The sequence below is a fragment of the Aphelocoma coerulescens genome, chromosome 1 (assembly GCF_041296385.1).
Source record: "Aphelocoma coerulescens isolate FSJ_1873_10779 chromosome 1, UR_Acoe_1.0, whole genome shotgun sequence".
In the NCBI taxonomy this organism is placed as follows: domain Eukaryota; kingdom Metazoa; phylum Chordata; class Aves; order Passeriformes; family Corvidae; genus Aphelocoma; species Aphelocoma coerulescens.
The window spans coordinates 80,765,329-80,784,157 of record NC_091013.1 but is presented as its reverse complement, the minus strand read 5'-3'; the positions used below and the strand labels follow the sequence as shown (position 1 = coordinate 80,784,157).

The following is an 18,829-nucleotide window of genomic DNA, read 5'->3' as shown; positions in this document are numbered from 1 at the left end:
TAGAGTTAGGCAAAAAAAGTTTTAGAAGTAAGAAGTAACTGGAAGACAAAGGGAATAGTGAGCATATATCTGAGAAACAAAAGACGCTGAGGAAGTGAAAATATCTAGTAGTGCCCTGTCCTGCTGAGTGTCCTGTTCTGCTGAGATATCCCAAAGAGATCCTTCTAAGTTCAATTTTTCATTTATCAAAACTAGTCATGATGAAATAGAAAATACTGTTGGTGAAAGGATCAAGATTTAAAATAGTTTTGACAGATCAGAAGGACAACTAGCCTTATCTTGCTGGGTTCGCAACAAATAAAAGAACAAAACAATGTGCAATGGTGAAAAGAGAAAATAAAATTCAGAATACAGAAAATACAGAATGAGAAATATTTAGCTAGATGGAGGGGACAGAAGTGTCCTGGGGTTACAATGATTTATACACTGATGTCCTTCCAAAGAGCCATCTCCTTCTAGAATGCAATAATGAGAATGATAACTAATCCTACAAATTCAACTTTTGTGAGTCCTCACAGGAAATTCTGTGTCTAGCAGAACTGCAGGAACTGTATGTCTATCAAGAAACTGGACAGAATTCTGATTTTTTTTTTTTTTTTTTTAAAGAGTAAGAGTTTTTAAGAAGAGGTTGATCTTATGCAGGAAAAAAAAAGAACATAAGGCAGTGAGTTTGTTTTGTCTAGAAAGCAAGATGAAGGAAACATGGTAAAAATGTCAGAAGAAGACAATAATTGTTCTTCCATGTACACGGGAAAAGAAAAAGAAGAAATACTAATACTTCTTCTACAGCAAAGGTTAAAGGTTAAAGCTGGAGAAGTTTTTCAGCAAGGTGGTGAAACGACTGAAGATACTATTTGAAAAAAACTAAGAAAATAGCATATTGAGAACAAGAGGCAGTCAAGTTCTTTCTCAGGGATGATTTAGGAGAGGAAATTCATACTGTATGTTTTTTTGATCCACTCTTAAATGTCTATATTTTCAGAAATGGAGGGAAAAGGAGGGAGAGTCATTACAACAAACTTATTACACAATATTCTTTTTTCCAATACTACGAGGAAAGAGCAACAAAATATATAATTTTTGGCAATGTCTAATTTAATTTCAGAATTCCAGATTAGTAACATCTGCTTTCTAAGGTATCTGTCTTCAGCCAGTATCATTTGCATAATTACAGTGCTAGACAAGGACCACACAGAAGCAACTGTATATTGAATAACAAAACAGACTAACAGCAGCTTCAATCACAGCTTGATTTCCCATGGCTCTGAGAAACATCAGATAGTTTTGTTGGCCATGTGTAAAATAGACTGAGGACAATTAAACAGGTAACTTCTCTTCCTCTTCTCCCAAATATTGGTTTATCATTATACTCAATTTTTTAAGTTACTGATACGAAAAATGAAATCTGAATTGGTTTATATCATAGAAAGCATAATTTCAACATTTTCAGACTATCTTCTATTCTGAGTCTTTACCAATTACATGAAAAATTACCCAGGTTGGCTATAATAGCCTAATTTAATAGCTTTTTAGATGTGTGATTTGTTTATTTTTAAATATATTTGTAATATATCTGACATGACTATCAATACATTTCTGGTTATACATGCTATGAAACTCAAAACCAAGAGGGCTTTAACTCAAACGAAAGAAATTACCCTGAGGATTAAAGTATAAGGACAGATAGCCATTCCACTATCTACAGGAGGGATACCCTGTTGTTCCCTTAATGTAATGAAAACATTATGAATTAAACAAAAAATGAAACACTGATGAGAAGAGGACAGAGTTCAAAGAAAGAGCATATTTCCCTTTTTCACATGAAGATCTATTGTGCATTCATAGATGGAGCCATGAAAAACAGACTTCGCTTTCTATTTGATTTGTTTTTATACTAAAACAAGAAGCACATTCCTACTTTTGGCAGTAAACACTTCAATATCTTCGAAATTACAATGTAAGTCACATATTTTAGAGGACGAAGAAAAAAATCCATGACATAGCAGTTATCAATTACACAGTCAATGGAAAAAAACCATGCTAAAAACAGTGTTCCCATAGAAAGAAAAAGAACATGCTTAGCTAAAACATTCTTGAGAAGTTTAATGTTGCACTATATATCTTTTATGCATTTTGAGATTTACTGAGATAGTTATCCCTAATTTATTCTAGGATGATCATTTTGCTGCAAATCCTCAAGGGGACACTGATATTCTACAATAGGTATTCTAGTAAACTTCCAAGTGTAGACAAGTTTATGGAAGTAACTTGCTCCTGCATTATTAATCTGTCTCCATTTCCCTACCTGTAAAAATATATATATATTTCACTGCATGTATTCTGTTCCAAATGTGACCCTAGACACGCAGAATCATAGTCTGTGTCTTCCATCCCAGGACTGCTACTCAATGATTTTCACATAAATTACTTGACTAGTTTTCAGAGAAGAACAGGATTAGAAAACATCCTTGTAGGCTTTAATGAGTAGGCACATAAATTATTCTTTCCTTATATGCCATAAAGAATACCTTTTTTCTAGATTCAAGAAGAACTCATAAGCTCAAAACTACTCAAACCTATCAAGGCTAGGCACTCCTGACCATGCACAACAGGAGAGCTTTAGGTAACACAGAGCATTAGAAGAGTGCCCAGGTAAACAAATTATTGATTTAGTTTCTGGTTTATGTACCTCTGTAAACACATAATTAGATTAGTGAAAAAAATACTTAGAGATTTACTTCAAAATGGCATTTGTTCTGTATTTTCTCTGTCTGGAATTGCATTACTTTCTGAATAAAATTTTCTGCAATTAAATTTAGTTTTCAGGTAAGGGCTTGCTTTTGAGAAACCGGTAGTTCATGTGTCATCCAGCATTTCTATTGCTGTTATTTAACTTGGCCAAGTCCAGATTTATCTCTCCAAACTGAATTCAGCCTTTTATTTGGCAAGATGCTTTCACTGCTTTATGACTGCCAAGAAGCTTGCAAGATTTGCCCTTTGGATGGGCATTTCAACTGTGTTCTTTCCGCACTGGGAAGTATTAGCAATAGGCTGACCCTGCTCATTACAAGTGCCCACTGTCAAGAGGAGTTGCTATTGGAGTCCCTTCGATTCTCACAGGTGTTCTGCTAGGACAGACCTAGGACATCTCAGTGCACCCAAAAAAGATGACATTGTGTCATAAAAAGCCTTCCCAGTTATCTGCTGAGTCAATTGAAATGCAAATTATGTGCTAAAGAGTACTGACTGCTAAGGACTGCAGTCTTCTGGTGAATGGCAACTAATGTGAGCATGCAAGAGCTCTTGGTCCTACTGACTTTTGTGCCATATCTTACAGAAAGACATAGCAGTGATAAACTAGTATCTTCTTCCACTGAGTGCACAGGATGCAGGTTACAATTACTACTTCAAATTTTCAGTGAGGTATGAAGATATGTCAGGAATTTCCTTTAAAGACCTTACATACCTGCAAATCATACTATTAAACTAGTAGCTGGCAAAAATGATGCCATCTCACTGCCCTGTATTCATAGTTCTGATTCGACTCCTGAAAACCCAAGAAGCATAGCAAAGACTTTACATGTGACTCTTCCACCAGTTGCTGTCTCCTGAGGTCCATTTCCACTACACAGTATGGCTGCAATTGGCATCTATCTAGTTTCCATGCAGTAGAGGTACACATGATAAAGCAGACAGCAGAGATGTCTGTCCACTTTCCTTCTCTTGCTAAGCTTTCTGTGGCATCCTTTGTACCACAGCCTTCCAAAGTGACTGAGCTTCCTTCAGGTACCTTCTGTTGTTCCTGTTTCTCGACGTCTATACAGTCTGCAGTAAGCACAGACACCCAGTCTGATCCAAACATCGTGCAAAGGTGTAGCACAGGGCTGAGCTGAATATACCCTGCCTTTTAGCTGCTCATCTTGACCACATAACCACCCAGTTCTTATCTGGCACAAACTTGCAGTCAGCTGACTAAGGGGAGGACCAGAATTTGCTTACATCTGCTAGAGCCCGTTTCTTCTTTCATGTTCAAAGTGATACAAGTGACAAGGCTAGTAAGGAAGGCATCCACTTAGGGAACCGCATGCTGCATAGGAAAGAATAATTGTGGATAATGATGTGAAAATTGAATTTCTTGGTGTTCACCTTGATGATGACTTTCACAGTCCCATTGTTTACTTAAATAAACTATAATCAATAACGTATCAAAGTTACTTTCAGAAAATAACGGGCAAGTGGCTATAACAGAATCAAACCAAAGAATCCATGAATCAAATTTCAATTAAGATGATACATCTACTACCTTCCAGATGCTTTGCTTCCAAAGTTAAAGAATGGAGGTACTTCTCTACCATATATAGACATGGAGAGTGATTCAAAGATTTTTCATGCTGAGTGGAACTCCCAAAAGCTTCAAGAAGAAATGCAATGCAAAGTGTGATCTGAAGTTTCCCCCTTCTAGAGATAACGCTGTGAACCAAGACTGCAAGTACCTAACATTCAGCTCTCCTACTCTGTAGGCTAATACTTTAGGTACTAGGATACATAAAGCAGTCCCCCTTACTTTGCTGTGATTTTTAAGCTGCCACATATACTACTTCCCACAGAATGCTGAGTAGCCTTCATCTGCTCAGTCACAGGTAGTCTATCCATGCCATCTGAGAGCAGGGAGCTGCTTGTTTCAAGTGTCTGTAACTCATGTGGTGTCAAGCACCTAATTGTTGAGGTAAATGCTATTTTGAGCATACCAGAAGGCAGAACCACAGCCAGTTAGGGAATATTCAGCTTCAACCCAGAAGTACCCAGGAGGCTTAAGCAAACACAGCATAAGAGTTACTAAACATGATTTTTAATTTCAGCTTTGAACTTCGCTGTTTGAAGCTTCTCCAAACCACTTGGAGCTAGCTCATGTATTAAAAACACTAAATTTTTTTTCGAGGAAGTTTACCAATCTGTAATTATTGATGACAATCTGAAACACTGATAGGAACGCACATGTGAGTTGACCTTTGTGCACAGAGACCAATATTTCAGGATAATGTGGTCTGTACATACTAAATTACAAGGCATGGTTTCCAAACTATGATTTTGTCTAGCTACTCTCCTCCTCTGACAATGTTAACTTGCTGTGAAAATACCCAAACCAGCAAAACAAAGAGAACACACTGGCAGCTATGTCATTTAACAGTCATTTAACAACATGAGACTGTATTCCAGACAGAGACTAGTATTACTTTCAGTTTATACATGTAAGGAATTACAAAACTTAGACCTACTTTCCTCGTTAATTTTCATTTATTTTAATTTTTTTTTAAATTCAACACTGTTCACCAATATAAGCTTAGCAGGTAGTATCTTAAATTAATAAGGAGAAACTGAAAACTTTTAATAGATTTTACCCTAGCAAGTTCCTGGGAATCTTGGCAATTCCCAAGAAGAAACCAGTGGGAAACTTAAGTAAAACAAACTCTTTAGAGAACTAAAACGAATTCAAATACTCTGTAAACAGTTGCTTGAGCGGGGTTTTCTATTCTATTAATATTTTCTATGCTAGATAGGTACAGAGTTAATCTTGTACATTTGAGAAGTTAAAGAGGACTTGTATTTTCTGCCTATAACCCCACAGTCTCTCAAGGGAAAGCAGCAATTTTCAGAAGACAGAGCAATGCTACAAAGCTCTATAAGTAATTTTCCCATAATTGTGTACATAGAGGCAGAAGAAATAACAAAGAAGTTGGCAGAGTCTCTATTCTAAAATATTCCCCAGCAGATAAGAGACACTCATGGTCCTTGTCTGCATTAACTGCTAGATTAATAGCACCTAATAGAGCAGGATAGAGCCATAAATGTTGGGGACTGCGTGTGCAGCCATCTCCTCACACTATGAGTAGGGGACGTGCTGCTGTAAGCAGTACCAAGACACGCCTCTCCTTTCCTCTTCCCAGGCTACCTAGAAATAAGCCTGAGGTATCCTCTAGAGTCAGACTAGGGCCACTGACTGGAAATTACAGTTCAGTGTTTACATTTAAGATGAAGGAGAAATCCACAATAATTGATCTGACCTCATTAGCATGTAAGATATTAGAATAAGCTTAGAATAACAAACATAGAAGTTGATGAAACTAAACAAAGATCCCTGGGGTTCAAAAAAAAAAGGTGTCTCATTTTTCATTCATCTCTTCACAGCTAGTAATAACATCAGGCTAACTCATTTGCTAGAGCCTTCTACTTGAAGGACTGGTGCTTCTACCTACTTAGGTGTCTAAATTGTATTTCAATATGGTTCACCCTCTTCTAGCATACTATTAGCTTACAAGAAAGATGCTATTTTGGAAAGTTTAGGCTTCTCCCCAGTTTCTCCCATCTTTTCAAGTTATGAAACCTACTGTTTCCATCAGGGCACTGTACTAGAATCTTCTAAGGGAAAGAAATCAAACCAAATACAGTTCGATCCTGCTCACTATAAAGTTTGGGCCTCTACACTCCCCAAACACATCTTCAAATACCTTGTTCTCTTTAGAAAGCAACAAACTACAAGGTCCCACCTAACTCCAACACAGAACACACCCTAAGACTTATCTTACCATCAAGATTTTTTGTTGAACTCTGAAAGCGTGCCAGATCCCTCATTTACCAGATCCTCCTCCAGATGCAGCCATAAATGCTCACAGGTGTGCCAGTTTGGACAAATTTGGAGGAAAAATATCCTCTGATAGAAGGCAGGTTACAACCACCTCTCTTCTACAGAAGCAGAGGAGTGTGTATTTGTGTCCCTGAACAACTGCTTTGAAAAGTTCACTCTGTTTTTTCCTCTCCCCCCGCTCAGGCTCAGTTTAAAGGCACAGAAAGGCACAAAGTTAATTTCTGGGCATAGAGCAGTGATAGGGGATACACATCATAAAGTCACCCCAAGACAACAGGTTAACTATAAAACTTTGCTGGTGGAAGATAATGAAGGGTTGGGTGTTCATTTGGCCACATACTGCTTTATGAAGCAAAGACAATTCTTAACAAATCTATTTCCTTAAAAAGAAAGGTTTTTGCTGAGAAAAGGGAACAGCAGTACATGTGAACTAGTAGAAGTTTTACATGACCTTTGATACACTGTATGTTGAGAAACTCTCAGTTTGGCTGAGAAAGATATGGATTATTCTGAGAAACATGGAACCAGTTAAATGGATAATGGTAAGTTACTTGGAGGGAATATGCTATTAGTATTGGTCTCATTAATATTTCCAATCGTGATCTTGACACCAAAATCAGCAATGTGCTTATGGAAGTCTGAAGATGAGAACATTAGTAAAAATTAGTTATCCTGATTACCAGGATAACTGCTTTGAACTAAAATGCTAAGTACATGTTTTTGGGACCAACGAGTATTTCTGTTTTCACTTTGGAATCTGCTAGTTGAAGGCAGAAAAAAGAAAGATCTAAGAGATTTAGTGAAGTACAGTAGTAATTTTGCTGTGAAATAGACAAATGCAATCTTCATCAAAGGTGTTTAGTTCAGTAACATAGTCATTAATGTGACTGAACAAGATCTTGCATATAATTTCAGTAAACCATGATGAAGTAAGATCAAATCAAACTTAGAGATCTAGACAAGAACAAGAATAAAGAAGGAAATTAATATTTTATTTTATGACAGAAAGCTTTGATTTATTTCAGGTATTGTATGGAAGAGTTAGAGATGACATTATTGCATTCTAAAACCACATCAAAGAATAAACATGGTAGAAGACAAAGAATGTTTTCAGGTGCAGATGACACTGAAGGGAGAACAACTGTGCCTAAAATGACTCTGTGAATATATGTAGACTGAAAATTAGGTTTTTAACAGTCAAAAAAAAGATCGATTTGGAACATCCTTCCAGTAGTTCAACTGGATTTTATATAAAGTTTATTAGTTTACAAGTGAAATTGCATGCTACTGCCTGCAAAAGCATGGAAGTAAGCAGCCCTTTTCAGTCTTATTCCTCCTATTATACACAAAATAGGAAACATGTTAAGGAGCAGAGTTCTGTGATCACTGTGAATTAAAAGAGACTTCAATAGGTCTATTAGTATCAACATTGACAGCTAACTCTCATACTGTCCTGAGGAAGTCTCAGCCTTGTAAAAACTGAGAATTATTACTTTTTCACTTCAACAAATTCTGCAGGCCATATGACTAGAAATTGCAGTGTTTCTTCTGCATTTTTGACACTCACAAAAATCTATTGTGATTACAAATAAGTAAGTATTGATGAACAGTTGAGAAATGTGAAAAACAAATTACATCAAGGAACTACTACATGCAGGAGCTTTGAGCCTTGCCCCACTTTCATATTCAACTGTGTAAACATGGAGACTGAATGACTTGGTAGGACTGTGTGCATGGCTGTCTTCTTGAAAGCTATTTTTGGCAAGTGGTGGGCTGTCTTGAAGCACAGTTGCTTTCATCGCCATGCCTTGATGGTTGTTTCCAACTGAGTTTTGCCGACTTGAAGATGTCGAGAGAGGTCTCAAATCCAGTATGCACATTTGTATACGTACTTACATACTCACACGGTATGCCTGGATAAACCACTCCAGATAAACATACAAGAATCAACCAAAATGTTTCTGTTTACTGTGATAAGCCCGCTCACATACTTGTAAGAACCCAACTTCGCTGTAGAAACCAGGCTTGCAGTTTCCTGACGCTCATCTTTAGGATGGATTTGGCTCAGCTGTATCCCCTTCATAGCAACCAAGTGCCATGGCAGAACATGGATGTCCCCATCTTTAGTCTCTGCCCGTCCCTCGGAGCGCTGCCCCGCCGCAGGCCGAACACGCACGCGGGGCAGGCTGGCCGGGGCCGCGCTGGGTGCCAGGAGGATCCGCTGCCAGAGCAGGCCCGCTCGGGCTGGCCGCCTCCGGCCCCGGCTCCCGCGGCTGCTCCAGCTGAGGCAGGAGCCCCCGGGCTGGCAGCGGTCCTGCCCCAGCAGCGCGGCTGCTCCCGCCGCTTCACCCCGGCACAAACCGGCCTCCTTGCAGCGCACCCTCTGCAATGGCCCTGAGCCTCCGTGCCCCGGTGGTGGATCCTCCTTCCCGACTTTGCTCCGGGCGTCCCAAAGCCCGTGGTAAAGGAGTAGGCGACCGCCGGCTCTCACAGAGCCGGGCAGACCCTCCACCTCGCCCCGGGCCGTGCCGCCGCTGGAGGGCAGAGCGCGGAGGGGCGGCGAGCGAGGGGCGGGCACTGCCGGGACGCGTCCCCGGCGTGTGAGCATGCCGCGCCGGGAGGAGGAGGAGGGATTCCTCGGCCGGGCCGGGGGAGGTTCGCACTGGAGTTAGCGCCGGGCAGGGAGGAAGAGTGAGCGCTGCCGGAAGCGGCGGAGGGGCGGCGGCGCTGGGAGCCCGCGGTGTTCCGCGGGCAGCAATGTAGCTGGGTGACAGCGGCCGGAGCGCGCCGCCTCCGCTGCCAGCGGGCCGGTGCGGCGGGTCGGGAGCCTCTCCGGGAAGGCGGCAGCCGCGCCTCGCCTCGCCGCTCCCCCGCTTTCCCCTCGGCGCCGTCTCTCGCCGCGGCCCTCCCTCCGTTTCTCCCTCCCTCCCTCCGCCGCCGGCCGGGGGGCTGCGGCCGCCACCGCTGCCATGGGGCTGCCCACGCTGGAGTTCAGTGACTCCTACTTGGACAGCCCGGATTTCAGGGAGCGCCTCAAGTGTCACGAGATCGAGCTGGAGAGGACGAACAAATTCATCAAGGAGCTGATTAAGGACGGCAGCCTCCTCATCGGGGCCCTGCGAAGTGAGTCGGGCGGCGGGACCGGGGTGGCTGGCAGGAGAAGGGGCTTCTTTTGTTTGAATGGGCGCCGGGCGCGGGCTCCCCTGCCGGCAGCCGCCGAAAGGCGCTTCCTCAACTTTCTCTGCCCCGCGCCCTCCCTTCCTCGCTCCCCGCTGCTGTGCCTCGCCTCGCCTGCGGCGGGCCCGGCTGGGTGTCCCCGGGGAGCGGGGGAGGCGCGGGCCCTGCCCCGGCCCGGGGGCCCGGCCGCACCCTCCCCGCCGGGAGCGCGGGCAGCGCGGGGGCGCCGCCGGGGCGCGGACCGGCCAGGTGGTCCCGCCTGGGGATGCGGGCAGAGCCCGGGGTCGGGGCTGGGGCGGAAAGTCGCGGTGCAGATCGCTGTACTGTACGGACCAGGCGTGGAGTATTGCGGAGGGGTCTCTTCTGGCACGCCGGCTGCTAGTTGCGTGTCTTCAGATAACGAAGATGTCCGTAATAAGTGGGCAAAGCAAGATAATGAAGTGCATTTTTACGGAGAGTTTCTTTCTCCCCCATACTCACGCGTCTTCGTGTGGTAGATTAACTTTTATGTATTTTGAAAGGTTTTGAGAGCAGAGATAAACACGAACAGTGTAGTGCTTTTAAAAGTCTGTGAGTTGAGCAGTGACAGCTTTCTGGGGCGTGAAAACGGCAGTCATGCTCTGAAGATCATAAAGTGAAAGCTAGGAGTTGCCCAGGAGTGTCACTAGACTCGGTTTGTCCTCCCGTCCTGTAAACCTTGCCATCTACTTTTTAAGTCCCTTTTGACTTTAAGAGATAGAACTAGACTTTAAGTCACCTGTTGCCCAAAGTTTTCCTTCATGGAGAGCAGAGAAGTAACTTACAGCATCTCTTTTTGCAAGGTGAGACAGTCAAAGGAAAGAATCGCTTTAATCCTTAAAAACATCTGCCACATTGACACGGTATGCTGGTTTTTGTAGGGTTAGGGGTAGCAGTACCGTTTGTTATGTGGACAGGGGACAGGTGTTACTCCGAGCTCTGTAGCTCTTAAGAACTCTTAAGAACTGTTTCTAACCTGGAGTCTAAACCCAAAGATTGTGTCCTTACCTAGGAGGTAAAAAATTGTGATGATTTTATTTGCCCAACAGTAGGATTGAATTGTACTTGTTCATGCATCAAGTGTGTATTTACAGCATCACATTTACATAAAGCAGCTATTATCTTTTTGAGAGTTTTTTTTCATATAAGTGCATGTATTTCTGGGCACATCAAAGTTTTAATGAGTAGCTGGGTACAAGCCTAGTATCTTATGTGAATTTATACTGGATTTAATAAATTCCTGGACCCATGCCCACAGGATGTGAGATGACCGATTACACAGAAATAGTGCTTATGTGTGTGTGTATCAGTCTGTCTATATCTCTAAAAACTCATTGGTACATTTTCTTTTCAGGCAAAAAAGTTTTAGTTGTACTTTAAGCCTTTCTTGTTGCTAAGAAGCTTTCTTCGTGTAACAGAAAGTCTGAGCTTGTTTTAAGTAGTAAAAACTTACTATTACAAACCTGGTCCTATAAAATAGCATGCACAAATAGTAATGACAGATTAGGATACCACATCAGTACTTTTTTGACCTCGACTAGCAGTGAGAACTGACTGCTTTAGGTTCCAGATCAAATATGAACAAACACAACTTTCTTCTTAGGCTGTCTGAAGACAAGCTGAGAGTTTGACGCTGTTAAGCCTGGAGAAGAGAAGGCTCTGGGAAAAATTTCCCAGCTTTCCAGTAGCTAAAGGGGGGGCATACAAGAGCCAGAGAAGGACTTTTTAACAAGGATATGCAGTGAATAGGCCAATGGGTAATGGCTTTAAACTGAATGGGTAAGTTTAGATTAGGAAGAAATAGGAAGAAATTCTTTGCTGTGAGGGTAGTGAGGCTCTGTAACAGGTTGCCCAGAGAAACTGTGGATGCCCCTTCCTGGAAAAGGGGCCAGGTTGGGTGGGCATTGAGCAACCTGGTCTAGTGGGAGGTGTCCTGGCCCATGGCAGGGGGTTTGGAACTTGATGATCTTCAAGGTCCCTTCCAACCCAAGCCATTTTATGAATGTCAAAGACAGATTGCAGTAGAAAAAATAGTGTATTTGAGAAGTAATTTGAACCCTCATTCTGAAGTGAGTAATCCCATTCGTTTTGGGGAGAACACTTAGGAGTCCTTGCAGGATTTAGAGCAATATTTCTTAAGTAATGACTACTTCATTTGTAAGTTCTCATGATTTTTAAAACTTGTCATTTAAATGTTATTCTATTTGACACAATGCTTATTGTATTGATCTAGAATGTTGTGTGTCTTTTACCCTTAGAAAAATAAAGTCTGTTCTGGTACAGTGGGAAATCTTTGTCCTTTTGTTCATTTCAAATCCCTTAATTTCATGAGTGTGCCTTCTATAGAATGTTGCCTTAATTCCCATGTTAGGGCCACTGGGGAAATGTCTGGATTTTTCTCAACAAACCAGAAATCCTGAGCTTATTCTCTGCAGACTGTTGTAGATGCTGCAAGAACAGTGTACCTGTTACAGCAAGTAACACTATTGTATATTTCTAGAGCACAGAAATTTTATTTGTTTAAGCAAATTAGCTACTCCTACTCACCTTTAAAGTCAGTGAAGCGTGGAATACTTATGCCAGCCTTCGGTTTTTTAAATTTCTTTAACTGCGTTTGAAAATCAAACTGTGAAGTAGTTGAGTTTAGTGATAACTCTGATTTGATTTTTGAATATTTAATAACTTACAAGCCCAGAAGCAAAACAGGCATTATTCACCATGTTTTATGTCTAGGTGATCTAGGATTTTTATTTACACATCATTTTGTAGGATCAGTTCTGATAGGGTAAAAAAAAATCTGGACTGTGCTGCAGACCTTCAATGGAAATGAGTTTTGGAACATGTCATCCCTGACCATTCATAGAGAAGAGACAGTGAAACTGACTTAATGCAGTTAGAAAACACAGTAATATTTTAAAGGTTGCTAAATGTAAGTTCTATTAAATGAAATGACAGCATGTGCATGCTTTTTCAGGTAGAATTGAACTTCTGTATTACAAATGTTCCAAAATACTAATATTTGCACAATCAAGTATTGAAGGTACTGTAACAATGCAATGTTTATAAATACCTGACAGATGCCACATGAATTGAAGGTAGAACAAATAGGCTCAATGTAGTATGCAAATATATTGCATTTTATTTGGAGTGGTCCCAAAATGAGTCAGACTTTATTTTGATGCGGTTTTGCTACGTTAATTCTGGAGAGTGCTGGTTTCCAAAGTAGCATGCAGAGCTGTAATACTGTGTTCCATGAGGCAGCAGTTGATTGTTGTGAATGCAGTGGGAACTGATAAAGCTAGGATTGATATAAAATCACCAGCAGCTTTTTCCTAGCATTTTTTGCAGTGTTTCATTGTCTTTCTAAATAAGCAGGACTCTGTGAGTAGCCCAGAATAACACAGATGATATGTTTCAGTTTAGCTAGGTGTTAGCATCCCATCCATATGCCCATTATGCCTCCTTCAGCCTTGTCCTACAGTTAGTATTTATAGCGATGGACTACACGTCCTTTTTCAGATCAGCTGAGGTACTAAATGCATTACTATCTCTTGAAGATTTAGTTTATGCATATAATAGATTTTCCTAATATATTAAAAATTTTTCTTTTGACAGATATTTAGCCCTGTGTATAGGCACATTTAAGTAGAAGCATATATATATAAGCATATATAGTTTTTTAGTGCACTCAGAAGAGGATTTTTGTTGTTAACTTAGGAATTAAGAGGGTAAAAAACTTTTTAGAAAAAATGGTTTCCTGTTACAACTGACCTTCTTGATTATTAGGTAACAGTTGATTTCATAAATTATTCAGTCACCTAATTTAATAGATCTTTCAGGTGCATGTTTAAAGTGCATATTCCTGAACGCTTCATATTGTGAGGTCCAGCTGTAGAATGACTCCTGAGGCAGAATTGATATTTTTCCTTCTTGTTGATTGCAGGTTGTTTTCAATTAAAGCATCAGGTCTATTTTTTTTTCTGTATTTTTTCCCACTAATGTACTTTAAAATTTCTTTGTAGTTGTCTTCTGAAAAAGCAGTGTTGTCTAGGTGTTGTCCTATAGATTATATAGGAAATTCCATTACAGAACTACTTACATGCTTCTAATTTCCGTAATAGGCCTACTGACTTGCCAAAGTTAATGAATATTGTATTAAACAATCCAGAATAGTGACATGCGTCATGTACAGGTGATCTTATGGCTCATTGTGTATAGAAGCCTTCTGTTTCTCCCTCTGATTTTTGAGGCCCTCTCCATCTTAAGTCCTATCAAGTTCACTTATATAGTTCAGATGAGAACTGCCTAAGTTTTGGGTTAAGTGGTTGAAAGTTCAGTAGGTTTACAGCTGTTTTAAGTAATACTATACTTTTTCAAGTGTCTTAGTATGATACAAACAGTAATGCAGAGCTGTGGTGTTATATATACATGTAATGTAAATAAGGTTTTGCAGATATCTTTAGGATTTTGTAATTTAGTAGCAGTTGTTAGTTTTATTTTACTACTTGACACAAGGAGAAACAAGATGGAAATACTGTCTTTTGCAAGGGTTCCAAGGGGGTGTTATTTACCAAGGTTTTATAGAAATTTCACACAAAGAAAGACTGTATTAAGTTGCTTGGTATATTTCAGGGTTTTCAGGGATGATTCTCGTCTCTACTAAACCTAATTATAAAAGTACAGTGATGAACCTGTTTATACATTGGGAAATTTTGGGGATTAGTTGCCTGGGGAAAAAAAAAAAGGACAAGATTACAGCATAAGAACTTAGGATATTTTTATCTCTTTGGGGAATTTTTTTCATGTAAAAAACAAAACCTTTGTATCTTTTCAGAGACATGCATTTTCCCAGATATCTTTGCCTCACATATTTTCATGAGATTGTCTTTGCAATGTCTTTTCCAGATTCTAAGTGAAGCAAGACTGAGTTCATTGAGTAGTAATTGCTGAAGTTTGATAGCAGTCATTCTCCTTTATCTATGTAGATGTAGCTTACATTTCTTAGTCCCTAAATATATTATTCCCAATTTTAAAAAATGTTTCCCTCTTTGTATACATAAAGACGTGATGCTAACTAAACTAGACCATATAGTCTATGTTGTTCTGGGGTATTCCCAGGTTCCCACTTATTTAGTAAGTAAGTATTCACGATAGTCACCAGCAGCTTCATGGAGCACGTGTGTGGCCATCACGCCTACTTCAGCCCTGTCCTACAACCAGTATTTACAGAGAGAGACTACATTTTCTTTTTTCCCACTAAAAGGAAGTTGAAGCTTACTCATTGCCATTAGTTTTGTTTTTGAAGTTATCTGTTCCATTGCTGTTCTGTTACTTCTGATGGGCATTTGCAGGGTCCTGTGCAACCTCTGCTGGTGTCTGCATTATCTGTGGATTATGGATGTAACTTTCAAAAACAATTCCATCAGTATTCTGCCTTTTATGCAGAGGTACCAATAGTAAGCTGGTTGGTGGCCAGAGAAGGATCTTAATTGCTTCCTCTAGTGTTTAAAGCAGCTGCAGTTTGTATCATATTATCTTTAGCCAAATATATGTGAGGAAAACAAATACCAGGATCTGGTGGACTGTTACAGAGCACATTATTTTCTTGCCATCACATGGTGTTTCATTTTGAACCAGTAGTACCTGCAAGTGAATTTCCATACTGTCAGTAATGATTATTGTATTAACAAAGACCTTGAATGACTCAACTTGGGTGTTCTTAAGCCTTAATATTGAAACTGGTATTCTTTAGAGAAACTTTGTAATTGGATTATGTCAGGCTACCAAAGGAGAAGTTTTGAGTTTCAAATGCCATATGAAATGATGTGTCTGCTTGAAGAAAATATTGTGGATTTTTTTTTTTTAATTAGGATTTTAAAACTGATTTCTTTAAAAGGTCAAATTTAATCTGTTTCTTAATGGGCCAGTTGGCTTGTTGTCTACTATGTGCTTCATTTGCTATGAATAAGATAAATGAATTCTATTAATAAGAGACCAGCTGCTTGAGGAATATTGTCTTTACTACAATGGAAAATATGATGCTGTGATCACTGAACTTGTCCAGATCTCTTGGGTTTTTGTGGGCAGAAGTGCTACAGCAATTTGCAGTTTCCTGTTATAGTAAATAACTTCGTATTAATCCTCTGCAGAAAAGAAAAATACAGAGGACAATACAGTCTTTCTTCCTACTGAATAATAAGCCAGTGCTATATCTTTGTCTTTCTATTTTTCCTATATTCTCAAAACTGTAATTATAAATAAATCTGGAATATAAGGAAATTTGGTGTCATGGATTTACTTTATTAAATCCACTCTCCTGCTAGTATTACCTAATGTAATCCCTACTTGTCAAATTCCATTTTAAAAACAATTTTTATCCTTTCTATTTCTGCTAGAAGGCTGTTCTAGAACCTTGTTACTCTGAGAGTTGGGTAATTCATTAAAAATAAATTTAATCTGGAAATTCAAACTTATTTATGCTAATTTTCCTTTCACTCAACATTTCTGTACTGTTGTTTACTTAGATTTGCTTGGTGAATAATCACATCCTTTTGCTGGACTGAACAAGCTGTTCTCATCCTCTCTTCTAAGTGGTTCTCTGGTTTCTTGGTCATTTTAGTACCTCTTTTCTATGTCTTTTTAAATTCACTTTTAAGTTTTCAAGAGCTCTAAAAGTAGGGAAAACAAAACTAGCATAATATTTTTCATAAGTTTTATCTTTCCTCATATTCTGTGAGAACATCAATCATTAAATGAAATCAATGGTTATGGTCCTCTTTTGATTATGTGGTACTATGGATTCCTCAAGTGTATCATTAAGGTGAAAAAGTCTCAGCATCTTATAGGCAGTATCAATGAAGTATATATTTAAACTGAAGAAAAATAACTTGACCTTCCATATTAATATGGAATTGAAGTACTGTTGGGCAATAATGTAACCTCCCATTGGCATCCTATGAAGTGCAAATAGCTTTCATTAGAAAGATATATTTCACAGCACGTTATAAACTCTAGGCTATGTTACAGCATAGTTTTCCAGATTAGTCAGAAGTTATCAATTTAAATCACTTCCCTCTCCTGAATTATGCAGACTTGTATTTCACAGGACACAAAAGCTTAAACATGTTACTGCACTCTGGTGTTTTGCTTAATATAGTTCTGACATGGGAAAACAGTATGGAAATGCTGTACATCTTAAGAAGTCTTTTCTTTTAGCTCAATATTCAAGGCAGGATACAAGGTGCTGCAATGCCTCGGTCATATAGTTTTTCCTACTACTGATGTTAGTTGAATTGCAGGTTGGTTAAAAAGAGCTTTGCATGCCAGATGTGGATTGTAGTGTCTGTTTACAAAGGTACTCTTGGTCTCTGGAAGATACTATGTAAATTAAAGTAGGTATCACCATTAGGATTAATTTTCTACTGTGAAAGCATTTACTTAAAGTAAAAACATAATGAAAAATAAAATAGGTAACAATAAGAAGAATCAATTTGTGATTTTGCCAAGAGGTTGGCCCAGATGACTCTTGACGTCCGTTCCAACCTGGTATTCTATGATTCTGTGATTTGATCTTGTGGAACCATCAGTCTGACAGGAGATCAGCTTCTGGTGTCTTCTTGCAGAAGCCACCTCTGCAGTCTTCCTCCACCTCTACCTTGCTTTAAACCAAATAAAGCTCTTCTCCAAGTATTTTCCATGCTTCTGTCTTTGGAAGAGAAACATTTTGGTTCCTAAAAATCAGCTGCTGTCCAGGCATTTGATAACTGAGAATTGTTCTGGTTTTTTTGATAGGGACAGGTGAACTTAGGAAAAGAATAGGGGAATGAATTATTAAAAAGTTGCAAATTTTTAATTCTTTTATTCTTTTACAGTAAATCTTAGATGAAGTGGTCATTCAGCTGACCTGTTTAGACTTCTGTTAAGGATATAATTTTTTTATGATGACTTCTTCCTGGTGCTTTCTGCACAGAAATACCTGGGCAAGAACCTGGTTGCTTCTAGAAAATGATCAAATATAAAAATCATCTTTGCTCTTCTTCCCTAAGTCCTCACCCTTGCCACTATCTCACCACCATGCATGGAAAAACCCCACAAATCCTTGGTAGAACAAGGAATACAGGGGGTAGGGTTTCATAGTAAAGACATTTCCTTTGAGTCAGCTGAGTTCTTTGTTTGCTAATCGAAAGTGCACAAGAAGGGATAACTGGATGTATTTAAACTTTTTTTTTTCCTGCTGTAATAATTAGATTAATTTCAAGAGTGGCCAAATGTCAGTATAAATATGTGCAGATCAGTTCTTAAAAGCCACAGTTCTTAAAAGTGCAGGTCATATTTAAATGAAAGAACAGAGAGCAATGTGATGTTGTAGAGGTGCATGTTGATTTCAAATGCCCTCCTAGATTATCAGTATTGTCGAGGCCTTTGGAACACTGGGACCTTGCTATTCAAAAAGTTTACATTCCTCTGTAAGTCCATTCCTTCCATCTTCTAACCCTTTTCTGTCTTACCTTATTTACCTTTAGCCTTTGTTTACAAATCATGAGGAGGAGTCAAGAGAGGTAGGAGTAGGGAGAACACAAGAATTCATCTTCTGTGGAATTTACTATTTGTATAAACTCTTTAAATCCATGAATATTATAGAGGGATGATTTTCCTCTAAGCCTAAAATTACTTCTAGGTTGCAGGGAGCATGCAGAAGAAACTTGCTGCTTTGAAAAAGATTGCTCTGAGCCTGTTTTCTTCTTGAACCTTTTCACGTCTAGAACTACCACTGCCATTAAAACAAGCTGTGTAATGATACTTAAAGAAAAAAAGAAACTAAATACCTTTCTGTGCTCCTCTTGTGAATTACCAGTTAGCCTACATACACAGGGAAGCTATAGAGCTACGTCGCTTACCTTCCGGGAAACCTTGAAATAAGTAAGACTTGAGCTTTACTGTAGGAGTGGTAAAATCCCCTTATTCTGGAGAAGTGCAGAAGTTATGAGAACA

The 18,829-nt window shown here is 39.5% G+C and overlaps 1 protein-coding gene across 1 annotated transcript in view; it reads left to right on the top strand.

Annotated features, from left to right (window-relative positions):
• Positions 1 to 9,264: 9,264 nt before the first annotated feature.
• The window catches only part of ARHGAP42 (Rho GTPase activating protein 42), a 150,229-nt gene continuing 140,664 nt past the window's right edge, over positions 9,265 to 18,829 (top strand). Inside the window, exon 1 of the mRNA XM_069014976.1 lies at positions 9,265 to 9,766. Within this exon, the coding sequence (XP_068871077.1) occupies positions 9,613 to 9,766 (154 nt within the window). The 5' untranslated portion in view covers positions 9,265 to 9,612. The remainder of the gene's footprint in view (positions 9,767 to 18,829) is intronic.